Source organism: Rousettus aegyptiacus, unplaced genomic scaffold (assembly GCF_014176215.1).
Source record: "Rousettus aegyptiacus isolate mRouAeg1 unplaced genomic scaffold, mRouAeg1.p scaffold_m13_p_11, whole genome shotgun sequence".
NCBI classification, from domain to species: Eukaryota; Metazoa; Chordata; class Mammalia; order Chiroptera; family Pteropodidae; genus Rousettus; species Rousettus aegyptiacus.
In genome coordinates, this window is record NW_023416286.1 from 58,498,325 (window position 1) to 58,515,581 (window position 17,257).

Consider the following 17,257-nt stretch of genomic DNA (forward strand, 5'->3'; position numbering starts at 1 on the left):
TGTGCAAAGGCAGAAACATATACCTTATAGTAGTAATTACTACTATTACTATGTTGAGGAGGAAAAAATTTAATATGCAGATATACCAAGAGATGTTTCATTCTAAAGGTGCTATCTACATTTGAAATGTAGGATTCTGTACTACAGAAAATTAGTGGGTTTCTAATCTATTGAGAAAGGTCTTACTTTTTTAACATTACCAAACAACTATTGGGAAAACTAGCAATTATATACAATTGTACACATTTGCCAATAAAATACCAATCCTTAAAATCCTTCAGTGGACCATAGAAAACAGCCAACTGAATAGGTAACATTTTCTTTTTTCAAGTTTTTGACTCAAGTGAAACAAAAGCATATGCAAAGAACTAAGTTTATAACCTCAAACTATAGTTACTGCAAACACAAACAATAATAGTGAGATACCTTCAAGTTAACACAAAGTCTAATAATATTTAAACAAGCTAAAATTAAGTAAATCTAGACATGTTTTGCATTCAAAAACTGTAGGATATCATCGTGGAAATAAAATTTCAGTAAAGGGACCATCAGTTTGACAACCTGTTCGGTGTATTCCACAAAGCCTTCCTTTAACTCCTTAGCATAGCAAACCTGAAATCAAAGTATTGGAAAAGAACTTAAGATCCATGTTAGTTTATAGGTATTTTTATTACATAAGGACCAGAGAATATTGTATTCTGACTAGAATTACATTTAACGATACATGCAGGACTGTTAAATTAGTCTTTCAACCAAAAAAGAAAAAAAAGTAAAATGCGAAAAGGCCAAGAAATGATTATAGCATATACTGTCATTTAAAGTCATACTACATTTTTATTTTTGTCGGAGAACTTTGCAAAAGTTTCAGCACTCTGAAAATATTTCAAACAAAATGTATCACTTAATTAGGAAAAATAATTTTAAAAGATATTTTTAAAACCTGAAAACTTAATTGTTAGCATATCACTTACTTTGTAAATTTGGAGCCAACAGGCTTATGTTATTTTGTATTAAAAAAATTCTTTCAATAAGTGATGTTTAAAACAGAAAAAAGCATTGTTTTAATAATTTTTAAATTCTCTTTCACTATATTAAAAGATTTGATACTTTGTTTAAAGATGTTACATTTGCTTTCCAGTTAAAAGATACCATAAAGACCCAAAATGTTTATAAAGTCAGTATTGATAAGTTTAAGAAATACGTTGAAATGAATCGGAGAACAAAATGCTTGAGTAATATGAAATTTAAGCCATTAACTGCTAAATTTGTAATATACCATAATATTTTCTTTTAAAAAATATATTATCCCCTACTGTCTATAACATGCCCATAAAGGGAAACAAAACAGAAAACTCAAAGAGAACTTAAATGCAAATCCCATAATAACATAAGAAATTATCAGTGTACACATTTTAATTTTCTACCATGTTTATTTACACAAACAACATCACACCACTTTTACTTAATATCATGAGTACATTTCTGTCCATTCAAAAGATATTCCTTGGTCAACTACTATACACTAAGCATAGAATTAAAAAATCTTTGCCCTCCGTGGCTTTCTAACAGCTGTGCAACACTCTAAAGTAGTGTTAACCATCTTACTGAAAGGAAGCATTCAAGCTATTCATTTTTTTTGTTGTTATAAGAAACAGCACCGATAATAAAAGGTTTCATCTACATGATTTCTTTAGAATGGAAATCCATAAGTAGAGATGTTGGGTTAAAAGGTTTCTACACCTTTAAGAATATATTCCTGCTCTTCAAAATTTCTTTAGCATCTATAAAAAGCACACCTATCAAATGTACGTAAATGTATTATGAGAAGCTGTAAAACAAAGTTTAAATATCACTATCACTTACCAGCATCTGACAAGCAGTTGACTTTTCTTCCAGTCCTGCAGTTTTAATACCGAAACTCTGCTGATCACCAAGGTTCACAAATTCCCAACCATCATCATCACTCATATTCTCCATGTCTTGGGCTATTTACAGGTAGGAAAACAAATTTATGTTAAAATTAATAACAGAGAGAAATTTTACAATTGCTATCTTCATGAAGATACCTACTATCTAAAAGGGCCACTTCAGGCTTAATTGAAGCTGTCTTCATTAAAGGGCCCATAACCACTGGAAGGTATTGCTGAAATTCTTTTCCAAGGATTTTGCACATTCTGGCCCATGCTGAGATCATGTAAGAGATCTGGGGAAAAAATTAAAATTGATTTTAAAACAGCTAAATACAACATCATAAAGAAAGTTATTTCACAGAAACAATGGTTTATTTTACATTCACAGCATTTTAAGCTATAAGTGCATTTTCTAAAGTCTTATGCTTAAAATGTTCAGAAACAATAACAAAATCATTGTGAACCTCTACATTGGAATACAGACAGCAGGGGAGGCAAAAGAGAAGACCAAGACTGTATCTATATTTTCCCACTTCAAGAAGCAAAAAATAGTTTTATCTACTATCACCTGAATCACATAAATAAAGCCCAACTTAAACACAATCAATTCCTAGGCACTAATTTCCTTGAAGGCAGAAATATATTATTTGACGCTATACCCTTACTGTCTAGTTTTCCATTCATTAAGTCTTTATTAACATATTCACACCCAAGAAACAAAACATCCTTTTCTCCTAGCTGTTGTAATTTTCTGTGTAAAAGGCTCGGTCTATTAAAGACACTTCTCCTATTATTATGTGTACATAGACTTAATTATCTGTAAACTACCTACAGAGAATCTGGTTCTAATTCATCACCCCTGTCACCCAGAAAGTGATTTTTACTCTACAATATCTGTCTATCTCACCTGCTTACATGCACACACTTCCTATTCCTAATTAAAAAAACAAAACAATTTTAAGTATATGGGAAACAATTATAGTGTCTATGCCAAGTAAAAATTTAATTCAACAATTATTTATTGGCTGCCTGTTTTATGTTAGGCATTGTGAATATTATTAAGATTATGATGGACATTTATGATTATTACTATGATTATTACTATTATTATAATACAGTGTCATTAAGTACCCACCACTCAAACTTGTACCAGATGTGAAACATGGCAGAAGTTAGCCAGGCTGAGTGCGGGAGGGTTCTTTCTAAGTTAAAGAAATGTTTGTTTATTTATAGGCAGAGAAGAGAGCACAGAATGTACTAAGATTGTTAAGGCTTTTGTATTTCTTTTTCTTTTGACAGGGGAGAGAAATCATGTAGCATTCCAAGGACCAGGAGGCATCCAAATGGAGATGTCTAGTAAATGTACCTTGAATTCAGAGAAAGATCTTGAAGTCCCAAGCATAGAGAGGAAAACTAAAGCCATGATTGTGAATGACACTGATCAAAGGAAATGAGAAGATAAGAGGGCATAGGACAGAACCCTCAAGAGCACCATAACCTTGAGAGTCAGAAAAGAGTAAACACCTACAACAAACTGACGAAAAATGTCATGAGAAGTAGAAGTCAAATCAGTGAATATATCTAAAATCAGGGCCGAAGAAACCAATTACTAATTTTCTTTTTGTTTTAGTACATTTACCCTTGTGCTTTCTGCAACTCCTAAAAGCATCAGGGCGAATGTGTGAAGACTACTTTACCTGAGGATCGTCATCTTCCATATCACTGAAGTCTGTCTGGGTCTTCAATAACAGCTGCATCACATCTGATGCATCTTGCATGAACTAGGAAAAAAAATATTTGGGAAAATCAACACCAATATTACTTGTGTGTATCAGATCAGAGAGGTACTTATTGCTTCTCACATAATAACAAAACTTACCCAAATGATTTATTATATTTCCCATATGGGTTATAACCCCTCAGGTAAAAATATCTATATTGCAAGAGACTTAGTGCCCTTTCTAGAAAAATATATTTTCCAATGAAGGTCAAAGTGAACTGCAGTATAAAGGTATTTCTAATGGCATCAAGTTTTTGTCTATGTCTTATGTATTTCTAGAAGTAAAAAGATAATTCAAATCCAGAAAGAAAATTTTACATCGCTCCAAAGAACTATATGATTTTCATTTAACTATGTGTGTGGTTCTGGCAATCTCCACCATAAAAGCAGGCAGTGTTTCAAAAATAGTTTGACAGCCAGATACAAAGAGCATGGAACTTAAAAATGTTTTACTGGTTAGGTTCTTGGTGTCCCACAGAAAAATAATTTATAAGATAATATTGATGCTGATTTCAGAGACCAGACAGGGAGGTTCTTTGATGATACTTCTAGTAATCATAACGTGAGGGGTTGATAACAGAGGAACTTCTTTTGGATTAGCTTTGATAATGCTGAGTTATTTATTGGCTGGAAAGGAAAACACAATGTCCAATGGTCTTTGCAAATTATTTTTTAAAAAGCTCTATGTGATGTTTTTTAAATTAACAAGAAAGAAACTGGAAAGTTTCCAAGCACAAGTTTAAATGTATAAAACTAAACATATGGATCTTGAACTCCATATGTTTCCAAAGAGATAAAGACTTTTCATGTGGGAGAGAAAAGGGGAGGTTTCAAGAACATAACTGGGTTAAGAAGAAACCTTAACATTAATGATGAAAAAATGAAGGCAACAATTTATTTATACATAAAATAGGAGTATTGTGACAGTAAGATGATGGAAAAAAAACAAGCATCCAGAAAACCATTTATCAGAATGAAAAAACCTTCTTGTACCCTCAATGCCTTCATAGCCAAATTACAAAAAGTAAATTCAACATACTACAAATCACTTACTTTTTCCTTCCCAACAGCCAGACCAATGAGACTAATGCATTCAATAGTTTTTCCTCTGAGAAGTCTAAGTTCCTTTTGAACTGCATTCTCAACAATGTGCTTTAGTGATGGCATAAATAAGTCATAGTAGGGAACAAATTTTTCCTCTGCAGTATCTGCAACTGATGCAATGGATGTCACAACTTGTTCCAAAACTAACTTGGTGCCTTTTTGAATCAACTAGAAGGAAGACACACAAAATAAATACGTAAATGAGAAACCAGAAGAAACACTCCCTTCAAGTTCCCAAAGGCTTTTCCCAAATGTTTTGAAATAGCAAGCTGAGACCACCCTCCAGCAGCCAGAGTGGAGATTGCAGGTTTTGGAGCAAATTTAATAATAATCTGTTGAACTATTTATGCAGGATCATTTCTCTCTTAACATAGCATTGCCTTACTTCTGTTTTATCTCAAAGCACTGGTAGTTGTTGAGCACAAATTTGACTCTTAAAATTTTGGTATCCATCAAGCTTAATGCCTAATCCCACTTGTTCGTTTTTCCACATTTATTCCTACTACTTACTACATATGATGTGCTGTCTTACTGTGTTGTGAAGAAAATTCCCTTTTGGGTCCATTCCATTATCTTCTAATCTGACTCTCCCCAGAAGATATCACTAATTATAACCATGGGTACCCTCTTTCACGTGCTATTCTGTCTTGGTGAAACAGATGAGACCATCCTTTCTCCTGCGCCAAAGATCTACATTATTCCCTGACCTGGTTAATAACAAAAACTGGGTATTTGTAGCTGGGCTCACACTATCACCTGGCAATATTATTTGATAATTCCTTGTGGATTCACATGAATACTTAAGCCAGCAACTACTCCAGATTTTCTTCATTCTCATCAACTACAACCACACCCTCAGCAGAGCTCCTCACCTTGTACTGAGTTCCACTACACCTTTAAGACGTAAACATATTCCCTTCTGCATCTTGGCATCTGCTTTGTGTTTATTATCTTGGTCTGCCTCTGATCTCAAAGGAATGTCCTTCTTCCTTGGAAATACCCTCTCTTCAGACAACTCTTGCTCACATACTATATTCTCCTCCCCAAGCCATCACATCAACTCTATTCTTTAGTCTTTAAATATCTCACATCGTCTTTGGGGGAAGGGGATACAGAAACTCTCTTCACACTTCAGCCCTCTACCCAAATCTATTTGTAAAATCACATTTCATCCATCTATTCCTGATTTAACCAACCAACCAATCTGTTTTCAACTTGGGTCTACATCTTTCTGTCTTCAGATATACTCATGTTTCTTTATCATATTCCTGTTCTGCTGTCATCTGATACTGAACACTCATCTGTTATTGGTTCATAATGAGTTAAAGTACAGAAATTTAGTGTTAGAAACTTTTACAGTAATTTGATAGTACCTTTATGTCTGTGGACTATGACAGCAAAAAAAGCTTTAATTTTCTATGTCCTTTTTATTCATTTCGTTTTTATGCTAGGAATTTATTTTCTCTGTTTTTGACAACTGGGCCTCAATCTTTGCCTTTCTTACCTGCATCTTTGCTCTCACATACTGCTGGTACTAATGCCATTTAGTTTTTAGGTTGCCTCTCTTATTTACGCTATAACCATAAACCATCTTCTATTTGAATGGCCAGGCCTCATTTTAAAAACTCAACATATTTAAGGCAAAAAGAATACCCTTCTCCACACCTTTTATTTTTGTCACCTATGTTAGAAGGATGGTATTCTTCTTTCATTTTTTAAAATGTAAACTTGCAGAAAGAAACTGCTAACGCTTCCTGAGAAATAGCTTTTCAAATCACCTTTACCTGCTGATTTCCACTATTACTACCTGAACAACAATCTTATGACGGTCTTGCTGAGTTTTCTGTTAATGTCTAACAATGCTACTATGCTAATATTCTACAATTACATTACCCTGGTTTCTTGCAGCAGTCAAGAACATAAAATGTTCCTTCTAAATTTTCATAAACCAGAATTCAAAAATAACTGTCTTGGTTTCGAGGCAATTCATATACTGATTTTACCTAACGTATAGGCCATTATCTCCCTCAAGTCCAAAACTGGTTCCTTCTCTGTCAAGCCTAAACTGTTCTCCTTCTAACTTTCTGTTCTTTACAGTCATGCTGAAAGCTCTTTCTCCAGGGGTCTCACCCATCAAATTAACCTAAATTAATCTAAAATGGGGGAGGGGGGGCTTAAAACGATCTTAAAACTTACCTCCTGAAGTTTAAGTACCATGATGGAATGCAGATGTTTCACCAAATTATCTAAATATGGAATAAGCAGTGACTTGGGACAGTCCTCAGTAAAGTTAATGAGAGCGGCAGCAGCATGTGCCTGCACTCGTTGATTGCCTTGGTCTTCCATGGTCTGTAGCAGAGCTGCAATCACCTGTGAAATGAAATCGCTTAAGCATATATTCTGAAATGCCACTCCTTCTTTTTAAAGTTTGAGTGTTTGAAAACTTGTTACCTTCTCATGAAATTTCTTTTGGAAACCAGGTGCAAAATCTGTAGCCATCTGTCCTACGGCATTACAGGCTGCATACCTTACTCTTGGATGCTGTAATATGTTCCTTTGTATTAGTAAAGGTTTTCTATTTCCCATGTGAAACTACGGTGATAATTACGAATCAAACACTTATCGATACTTACAGGATCCTGAAGAAAAAGCAAAACAAAATTTACTATCTCATTTAGAATTCCTTCCATTTGCTGGTGGCATCCTTCACCAATGGCAGATAAGGCCATTAATCCTGCATGCCGGTATTTCCAGTCAGCTACAGAAAAGAATTACAAATAAAAGGATAGGAATGAGATACTACAAACATGTAATTCTGGTAGAAGTATAAAAAAGTTCTTATTTTGAAAAGAATAAAATGTTCTTCTACATTAAATAGAAAATGGGCAGAAAAAGTATCTGACTAGATTATTTCATTGTAACAGCGATCATGTTACACAAGCATTTTATTACAAAAGTTAAAAGGCAATATAGAAGCAAAGAGCTTATCAGTATTTATATCAACTACTTAAGAGACTTTTCCCTCTAATATTTTACTAAAATAAATTTAAAAATCTGGATTTTCTGTGCTGTTTCCATGATCATATTTCTTTAAAAAGAAAATAGGCTGAGAAAAGATGCTGACTTAAAAATTTTATTTAATAATATGGTAAGTGAATATGGATGAACCTTATTTGTATTTTAATATTAATAATGGATATCTGCTTTTTGGTTAGCACAGTATTAGTTAAGCAATGTTTATGTTATGGATTTCATATCCTAGTATATAATTTCTTTGACTCTCATTTCAAAATATTAATATTTACTCTATTATTGTCCCTTTTGACTGCTTCAAATTCCATGTTGAACAAAGCAAGATGCACATAAATACATAAAGCTAGGATTTGTGTATAGCAATGGTTCTTAAAGTGGGGCCCAAGAACCCTGGGATTCCCTGAGATTCTTTCAGGGAGTCCACAAAGTCTAAATTATTCTAATAATATTATTCTTTCATTCTCATTTTGAGGGTACAGTAAAATATGTCAGGGATATTTGTAGAATCCCAAGAGACTGTATGTAGAAGCAGATATAAAAATTAGCTATTTAAAAGATATTTACAACGTTGCAAAAAGACATTTTTCTAATACTTTGTTTTGGAAAAGAGTCATTCTTCACAAAAAAAAAAATGTTATTTCTATTAACATGTAATAAGTTTATTGTTATTTTAAAATATTTGCTTTAATTTCAAATACAATAAACACTGATATAACCCACATACACAAAAGCACTCTGGGATACTCAGTAATTTTAAGATTGTAAAAAGGTCCTCAGAATAGAGAGTTTGAAAATTGCTGGTTTAAGAGTTAATCAAGTTGTATAAAAATCCTAAATTTTCATCATCCTTAATTTTTTACTTTGGGAAACCCACGTAAAGATGAACTCTATTATAACTAATTCTTTTATAAAAATTTTCTGAAAAATTGCTAATGTTGATGTTAAAACATTATCACCTATAATAACATTATTTTATATGTTTTAAATGTGTTTAATTACTCAATATGCCATTGCCAAAATTTCTACAACTGATGAATAACAATCCCTGGAAACTAATATATCGGTATCTGATACTAATCCTTGTACACTGCAAAGGTCCCCAACCTTTATAGAACCAGGGACCAGTGCTCCCGTGACAACTGAATGCCTGATGATCTGAAGAGGAAGCTGAGATGGTGATGCTAGCGCTGGGAAATGGCTGCAAATACAGATGAAACTTCACTCACTCACCTGCTGCTCACCTCTTGCTATGCAGCCCAATTCCTAATAGGCCATAGACGGGTACCAGTCCATAGTTCAGGGGTTGGGAACCCCTGGTATACTGAACTTACTAAAGAAACGTAATAAGTATTTATTGATATAGAAAGATATCTATATTTAGTTCAGAGATGTGCCTCATATATTATCAGTGTGCAGAGTTCCTGGAAGGATGTTCAGCAAAATGTGAGTTTTGTATGGGGATTTCAAAACAGTTTTCCTCTTCTGAATTTGAAGATTTAAAAAAATTTGCTGCTTATTATTTAAAGCAAAAACAATAAAACTTTTAAAAAATAAAGTGGGCCATATGTTAAGTTACTAAGAAATATGTATCATTTACTATCGTTAAAGTTCTTTTCACATATTAAACACATCTTTGGATCTTAACCTCAATCCTGGGCACAGGGCAAGCATCATTTTCCTACTTCACAGATAAGAAAATAAAAGTGCAGATTTGCTCAAGGTCATACATTTTAAGTGTTAAGAACTTAAAGTCAAATTCTTTAACTACAAATCCAAAACCGTATCCACAACGAACCTATTTGAGTAGTGTGCATCAGTGGAGAAATACTGATAGCTGGTTGACCCTGTGCAATCTTTAATATCTCTGGGCTTTACTTTCATCTTAAAAATGGAAAAGCTAGATTATTTCTAGCAGCTCTTGTAAGTTGAATAATCTGTGATGCTAACTATCCCTGTCTCTTTGCAAACAAACAAACAAACTACCCAAAATTGAGAGGCTGAAAAAAGGGGGAAATTATTTATTCAAGATCCAGATATAATACCACATCATTTAAAAGGGATAATGGTTTTGGACCATGCCTTTTCAGGATAAATAAGAATTCTATAGGATAAGGAGCTAGGTAAATAGCATAATGGCTAGAGTTCTCAATAATTCATTTTCATTTCAAGTTGGTATTGTCACTCCATTTTACTGCTTTACGATCTCAAATCACTGGTTTGACCCTCCAGTTTGTTTCTTGTAATGTTCCCTATAAATACACATACAAGCGAGCCAGGATATCTCTATTAGTGTATGTAGTAGCATTATTTGTAATCAACAAAAACTGTTAACTCTTACTAGGGGAAGTGTGGAATATTATGAAAGAGGCTATTATGTGGTGATATGATGTACTGTAGAGCAAAAGCTTAAGCTAAGTATAGTGTGCCTGTATGATATATTTGCATTCCAGAAAAACACCTGCATATATGCATAATAAAGTCATAGAAAAAAAACAGCGAGGGGAGGGCACATAAAACAGTCTCAGAACTGTTAACAACTAAAGTAAGGAACTTTTAGTTTATACATTTCTATATTTGAATTAAAAAATAATCAAACACATTAACTATGTAATTAAGACAAAAATAAGACATGTATACAACAATTATTTTTGGTACCGATACGAATTACCAAGGCTGACAAATGATCAAATATTAGGGAAATGATAGAAAATATTGATAAAGGGAGATTATATGAATCAAATATGCTAATATTTCTTAAACAGTCAAATAATGCCTTAAATTCAAATCTAGATATTTCTAGCAAGGAGGAAATCTGTAACTTTTCCTTAGAATTTACAATTCTTTCCTATACACTGAGGACAATTCTGGGGAGAACTGAGTAGTATTTTCAATAGTGCAGAATAATATTCTTTACCATAAGACTGAATGTTTCCAAAGATGACTAAAGAACTTTTATCAGTATAATGTAAAAATTAAACATAGAAGATAAAAAGGCAAAGATTAATTTGTAGACAGTCTAAACATTTGTTAGAGTTTAAGATTTAGAAAGCCACATCCCATTATTTCAACATTTGAAAGAGATATAGCTTACGATTTTGAAGCATTTGCATAATGTGTTCCTTGATCATTGGCAGAACGAGTTTTCCTCCAAGTCCACAAGCCATGCGGTCTAAAGCACTCTCACCAGCAACTGCATTGCTGTACATAAACAAAATTTAATGCATTCAACCTATTCAAAATACAAAATAGTACCCTATACAGAAATTTCTATATAGCTTATTGAACTGAAACTAAAAAATAATTTAGACCGTCTTTCGAATGTATGTATTAAGTTGTGGGTTAAAAACCTTAGAATAAAAAGGGGGCAGGGGGAAGGCAAATAAAATTTTTATCATGATTCACCACAGTTAAAAAGTCCTATGTCTGAATCTTATTTTTCAGGGCTCTTCCCATTTTTCTCTTTCTACATCCCTCACTGGCTAAAACTTAGCTTATGATACTTTCAAGACTCAGAAGTATGAGCAGAGAATTTAGTAGAGCCTTGTGTATCTCATCTTCTGGACATGTATCCCTCAAGCTTATCAGAGGACAGAACACAGAAAACTGAAAAAGGTGCTGAGATTATATGAATATCTTCTTGCTGTGAGCTTATTAATTACCTTTAAAGAACAAATTGTATTGCTAAAAATTTTGTATAGGTGAAACTCGATTCTAGTGTTTTCATTAAAAATTGAAGAAATTTGGGCATAAAAGCCTTTACATAGTTTTAGAACTCCAAGATTAATAGTGAGTTTGATATGTCAATAATCTTTAACTGTTTTGTGAACGTAACATTATATATAAATATAAAACGGTAAGTGATCTTTAGAATAGGTTCTAAGACAAACTGATGTGAAAAATATATTTAAGGCCTATTTACCAACAGGTAAGAAAATCTTATTCATCTAGTCCACAAAAAATAGCTTCATAAATTATGTAAATGTAAGTGCTTTTTACAGAGCAAATTATAGGCCAGGAAGCAGTACATTACAGAAACTGAACCAGGGAAAGGAAACGAAACCCAATCTGAGCCAAGTCTTCTCTTCAGCCCTATTAGGTGATTTCCAGTGAAGGATTACTTTCATACACTTTAAAACATAGTTAAACCAGAAATCAGTCATTTTTAATAATGAAATTAAGCCTCAAACATACACCATGTATTCTGTAACTCAAATGTCTTTCATGTCTAGTATTGTTATAGTAGCTTATAGTGACTACCAGCCTTTCGCAGGAATAATTTCAGTTCTTTTTAAGAAAGAAAAGTAGTATAAGCCCTGGGAAGAGTAAGAGAAATGGTATTGAACTCTAGTCTACCAACTGACAAATCACTCAACTTTCTCTCTCCATTCTGAGTCTTTAATATGATAATATAACCTTTAGCACTCCCGAATGAAAATAACAAGAGTTCTGAAGTGCTATGTTTCAAACACATGTAGGAGGCCATTATCACTACTGGACAGTGAAAACAGATTTTGTTAACTTTTCCACAGGAATCTATATTCATAAGGGCCTTCTAAGTCACAAGTAAAATAGTAATTCCAGTGTTACTGTCATCTACTGTACAAATCTCGGCGCCGTCTACTCTTTAGCCTCAAGTTAAATTGCATTTTATTAGGAAAATACAAAGTTTCACAAGGAATTATGCTAAAACAACCATTGTAAGTAAAGTCTATGCATATAAAAGAAATAATCGCAATAAAGCTTCTTTATACATATTTTTAAAGATATTTAAACAAGAAAATCTTAAAGAAAATTTAGAGTAAAATGGGGTAGAAATGATAGCTGCTTTATTAAAAATAAATATTTAAATATCTGATGCAGAAAAGCATACAACAGAAAGCCTATATGTCCCATATTCCAAACTTAAAAGTTTAACTTCAGATTACGTAATATAGAGGGAAAGAGATGGGCCTTATAACCCTAAATCTCTCACTGCTACCTGATCTTGCTCTTTCCTGGTCAAGGAACCTCCATACAGTATCTGGTGTGTATGATTACCTGTCAAAATCATCATCTTCTAATTCATCTGCATTTGCCCAGTCCTCATCCTCTTCCAGATCAACCATCATTGCTAACATCTGAGGAACTAAAGGAAATAATCATTTCAAACCTAAAGACCATGGCTTTTATTTTATCAATATCATTTACAAACAAAAATTTTAAGAAGTAAAAAACAAAAGATTCACTTTACCTCTAAGAGAGACAAAAAAATTTGCCTGTGCCCCCAACATCTGGTTTGTTAAATTTTAACATTTTTGCCACATTTCCTTTATATATTGTTCTTTTAAGTAACATATAAGAGTCAAACTTTCTAAATCCTAATTCATTCTTTCCCTCCTGAGGACCAGAGGTAAGCGCCATAATAAAATCAATGTTTCTATTCTCAAACAGTTTTTACATTTGAACTACAGATTTCTGTTACCTATATACAAAAGACAGCACTATTTCAAGATATTATTTTTTACATAATAAATTGTATCATACTATATGCACCCTTTGGCAATTTTTTACTTTTTTTTCAAAACACATGGATTTCATTATAATTACTTCGTAGCATTTCATTATATAAACAGTATCCTGCTGATAGACATTTTGGTTGTTTTCAAATTTTTTCATTACAAAATATGCCTTGATGAGATTCTTACATATCTCTGTGACAAGTGTGCGCTCGGGGCATAAAATTGCTACAAGTGTCCTCAATAGTACTAAAAAATCACTAAACTCCTCTCAGTGGTTGCATAAGCTTGCATTTCTAAGGGAAGTTTTAAAGGAGACCTGTATTATTTCATAAAAATGTGTGAAGTGCACTAGAACTATGAAAATGACTCCTCTCCAAGGCAAACTCTTCACCATACTCAACATTTAACATCATCAACACTCAACACTGTCGGTTTTTGACAACTTGTATTCCACAATTATACTTGTTTTTATAGAGAAGAGGCAGTGTTTCTTAGCTATTTCAGATTCCTCTTTTGCAAATTTCCTGTTCCTAGCCTTTATGTAATTTCTAGATACCAAAACTTTGTTCATGGTGTGCACTACAGCTACTTCCTCCCAATGTGCAGCTTATCTTTTAATTTTACTTACAGTGTATTTAGTTGGATAAAAAAAAGTTTTAGTATTTGCAGATTTAGCAATGATCTATGGTTTGTGATTCGGTCTTTAAAAAAAATCCTTTCTACTACCAAGCTTTACTTACAAAATAATATCTATATTATTTAGTTTTTAATTAACCCAAAATTGGTTTTTATAGAATATTTAAGGTTGTGATATATTTTTTTCCATAGAAATAACCAATTGCCCCAAAGACTCTTGATGAATTATTTTTTTAAGTCAGCTTTTTTCCCACATGAGTGGATCTGCTCCCAGACCTTTTTGTTCCATCCACTCCATTTGTCTGTACCTGCACCATCAACAAATTCTAAATCTTCACAGTCAATAAGGCAAGATCTCTACTTTGGTCATCACAATTCTTTTGGCTACTTCAAGCCCTATGTTCTTTGACATGAATTTTGGGATCAATCTTATAACCAACTCTATTGGGGTTCTGACTGAAATTATACTGAATTTATAGATTTGAAAATTGATATTTAGTTCTTTCAATGTTTAATTCTTTTAGCCCATGTACCTATGTATACAGATGCATTTTTCCAGATTCATCTGATTTTGAAAGGACATTCATTATATCAACAAAAATGTGACCTTACAGAACACTCTCAGCAAATTTATCCAACAATTCTTCCACATTAACATAAACTTTGACTTACTAGTCTGTGCAATGATATTGGTATGTTTTCTTAACATAGCAGCTGCAGTCTCAGAGAGGGTCACAATTACTTCAAGGGCAAGCTGGCGTTGCATATTATTGAGGCTAGTGTCGCCACACAACTACAAAGAAAACATATTTGCATATATTTAAGTAGTTTGCTCACTGAAAATAATACAGAACATTTACTGAGGTATTTAATTTACCTTTAGACTTAGTTGTAAAGTAGCTTCCAAGTGAGGGCGCAAATACTTTGGAACAGTATCTGCAATCTCGACGAGGGATTTTAGGACTGAATCATCATTCTGGTAGCACGAGTCATTTACAGCCTAGAAAAGATGAAATAGAAAAAAAAGTTGGTGCTCAACAGCCACTTTATGCCTCGTTAGCCAAAACATCAAGAGGCAAATAACAGAGAATTATGAGAGTATTTCTCACCAAATAATTTAGGAATCTATATGTTCATTCTATCTACAGCCACATGTATACCTTTCCTTTTTACTGTTCAGAAACATTCTAAATAAGGATTTATTTCTAAGTCAAAACGAAAATCAGTGAAACTGTAATAACCACGACAAAATTTATGGCTATCAAGGAATTCTTTTCGTAAACAGAAGGAATCCTTTTCTCAGGCCTTCCTAGTTTTTTTCATATACACAGTAAATACTAGATTCTCTGATACATTTAAAGTTTCCAATATTACCCAATTAATTTTTTTTGATGTCAAGTTTGGTCACTGTGTTACCTAAGTGTGCATTTCGTATCTATCATTATCTATTTCAGAATGACAACTCCTAGATGTTCTGCTAACATTTTAACTTACTCCAAACTCAGAGGAATAAAAATCTGAGATTACACTTAGTAACTTAAGATTTTTAGGTAATAAACTACGAAAACAGAATGACACGGCTAATGTTTTGTCATTGACCTAAACTATCTTTTTAAGGAGAAAAGTTTCTACTAAATCCTTCTAACTCTGAATCACGTAGGATATTTCAGTTGTATTTCCTCTAAGTCCTCTTTACCAAATACTTCAAATGAGAATTAAAGCTATTTGAAACAAACAAACAAAAACAAAAACAGTGAGTTTTATTTGTTTATTTAATTTTTATTTTTTGTTATGCCTACAGCACCCAGTCTTCCTAGGTGGCCTCCCATCCAAGTACTAACCAGGCCAGACCCTGCTTAGCTTCCAAGATCAGACGAGATCAGGCATGTTTAGTGTGGCATGGCTGTGGACCTCAGTGGATTATAAATAGGGGTGCTATTTTCTCCTAGGAGGTGTTTTCTTGATTGTTAAGACTGAAGATGAGCAAAGGCCATGGGTACTAGATATCCTGCATTGCTGACACAAATGCTTCCAAGAAACTCATAAGAACTTATCACGTATCTCACAGGATCATAAATGTCAGACACTTACAAAAATGAAAAAACTCGTTTACAGGAATCTGTTTTAATGTACCATGACGCCTGCAATGTAAATACTGTACAAATCAAGAGTCGATACTTTGCCTTATCCAGAACTTTATCATTTCTAGAAATCAAATCATCAATAGTAATCATGGTGTTAGACTTGCCACTGATCCCTCTGTTATCAGCCCACATTTTTAGTTACTGCATTTGTACAGATCACTTAAAAATCACCTAGTTTATTATGTCTTTTGTCGTAGCCATGCCCTAGAATTAATATATAAAAAAGCAAGCCATTTTACCATGCGTTACTTTCTATTACTTCTTTGTATTCATTTAGGGCCAAGTACTGATATTTTGAAAACCTGTACATGTGAGATGTTACCTATGCATTTAATTTTAGAACAGTATATGGTAAATTACAAAATATTTTTTATAAAAAGGGGTCTGAGGTCTGATAAGGTAAGAATAACTACTCTAATTTGCCCAATCTTATTTTTACCTTCTAATTGAGTCAGAAAGTGTCCTTAAAATAACCTATCCTTGCGATCGAATAATGTGAATTAACCAAAAACTATTTACTTTATAATGCAAACTATTATAAGTCCTATAATTAAAAGTAAGAACTGCAGTCAGTCCTGTTTGGGTTTGAATCATGTATAGTTTAACCACTTATGAACACTGTGACCTTAGGAAGTTTCTTATCTTCTCCTTAGTTTCTCCTTATGTAATATAGGTATTAAATTTCATAGGTTATTTGGTTGATTCAATGGAAATAATCTATGTGATTAGTCAAATATAAATTGCTTATATCAACTACGTTACAGAAAAATTTTGAGACTCTAACCTAAATATTTTAAAAGGCTAAGAATCTATCAAAGGTAACAGATGTAAGTTCAATGGGGACAGAGATCTGCAAGTTTTGTTCACTGCTGTATCCCCATAGCCTAGTTTCAGCACATGATAAGCAATAAATATTTACTGAATAAATGAATGCACTAGAGAACTCTGATGTGAATTTAGACTACAGAAAACCAACAAAGATATAACTATCACCAATTTTATACTGTTTTCTTACCTGTAAGAATCCAGGTAACAAGTCTGCAAAATGTTTGAACAGAGCAACATTATGCTCATTTGCAAGTATAAATGCTGCTGTAGCTCTAGCAGATAATGTCCTAATCTAAAATAAAGAAAGTAGAAACTGTTGAACAT

At 33.0% G+C, this 17,257-nt stretch overlaps 1 protein-coding gene and 1 pseudogene across 1 annotated transcript in view; both read right to left on the minus strand.

Annotated features, from left to right (window-relative positions):
* IPO5 (importin 5) overlaps nucleotides 1-17,257 on the minus strand; it is a 38,328-nt gene that overhangs the window by 8,641 nt on the left and 12,430 nt on the right. Inside the window, exons 6-18 of the mRNA XM_016123196.2 lie at nucleotides 17,121-17,225; nucleotides 14,839-14,961; nucleotides 14,634-14,754; nucleotides 12,865-12,952; nucleotides 10,919-11,025; nucleotides 7,428-7,552; nucleotides 7,246-7,335; nucleotides 6,991-7,164; nucleotides 4,744-4,962; nucleotides 3,608-3,691; nucleotides 2,071-2,203; nucleotides 1,864-1,985; nucleotides 516-612 (exon numbers count right to left, since the gene is read on the minus strand). Coding sequence (XP_015978682.1) covers nucleotides 516-612; nucleotides 1,864-1,985; nucleotides 2,071-2,203; nucleotides 3,608-3,691; nucleotides 4,744-4,962; nucleotides 6,991-7,164; nucleotides 7,246-7,335; nucleotides 7,428-7,552; nucleotides 10,919-11,025; nucleotides 12,865-12,952; nucleotides 14,634-14,754; nucleotides 14,839-14,961; nucleotides 17,121-17,225 — 1,588 coding nt within the window. The remainder of the gene's footprint in view (nucleotides 1-515; nucleotides 613-1,863; nucleotides 1,986-2,070; nucleotides 2,204-3,607; nucleotides 3,692-4,743; nucleotides 4,963-6,990; nucleotides 7,165-7,245; nucleotides 7,336-7,427; nucleotides 7,553-10,918; nucleotides 11,026-12,864; nucleotides 12,953-14,633; nucleotides 14,755-14,838; nucleotides 14,962-17,120; nucleotides 17,226-17,257) is intronic.
* Nucleotides 15,754-15,872, minus strand: LOC118609775 (annotated as a pseudogene).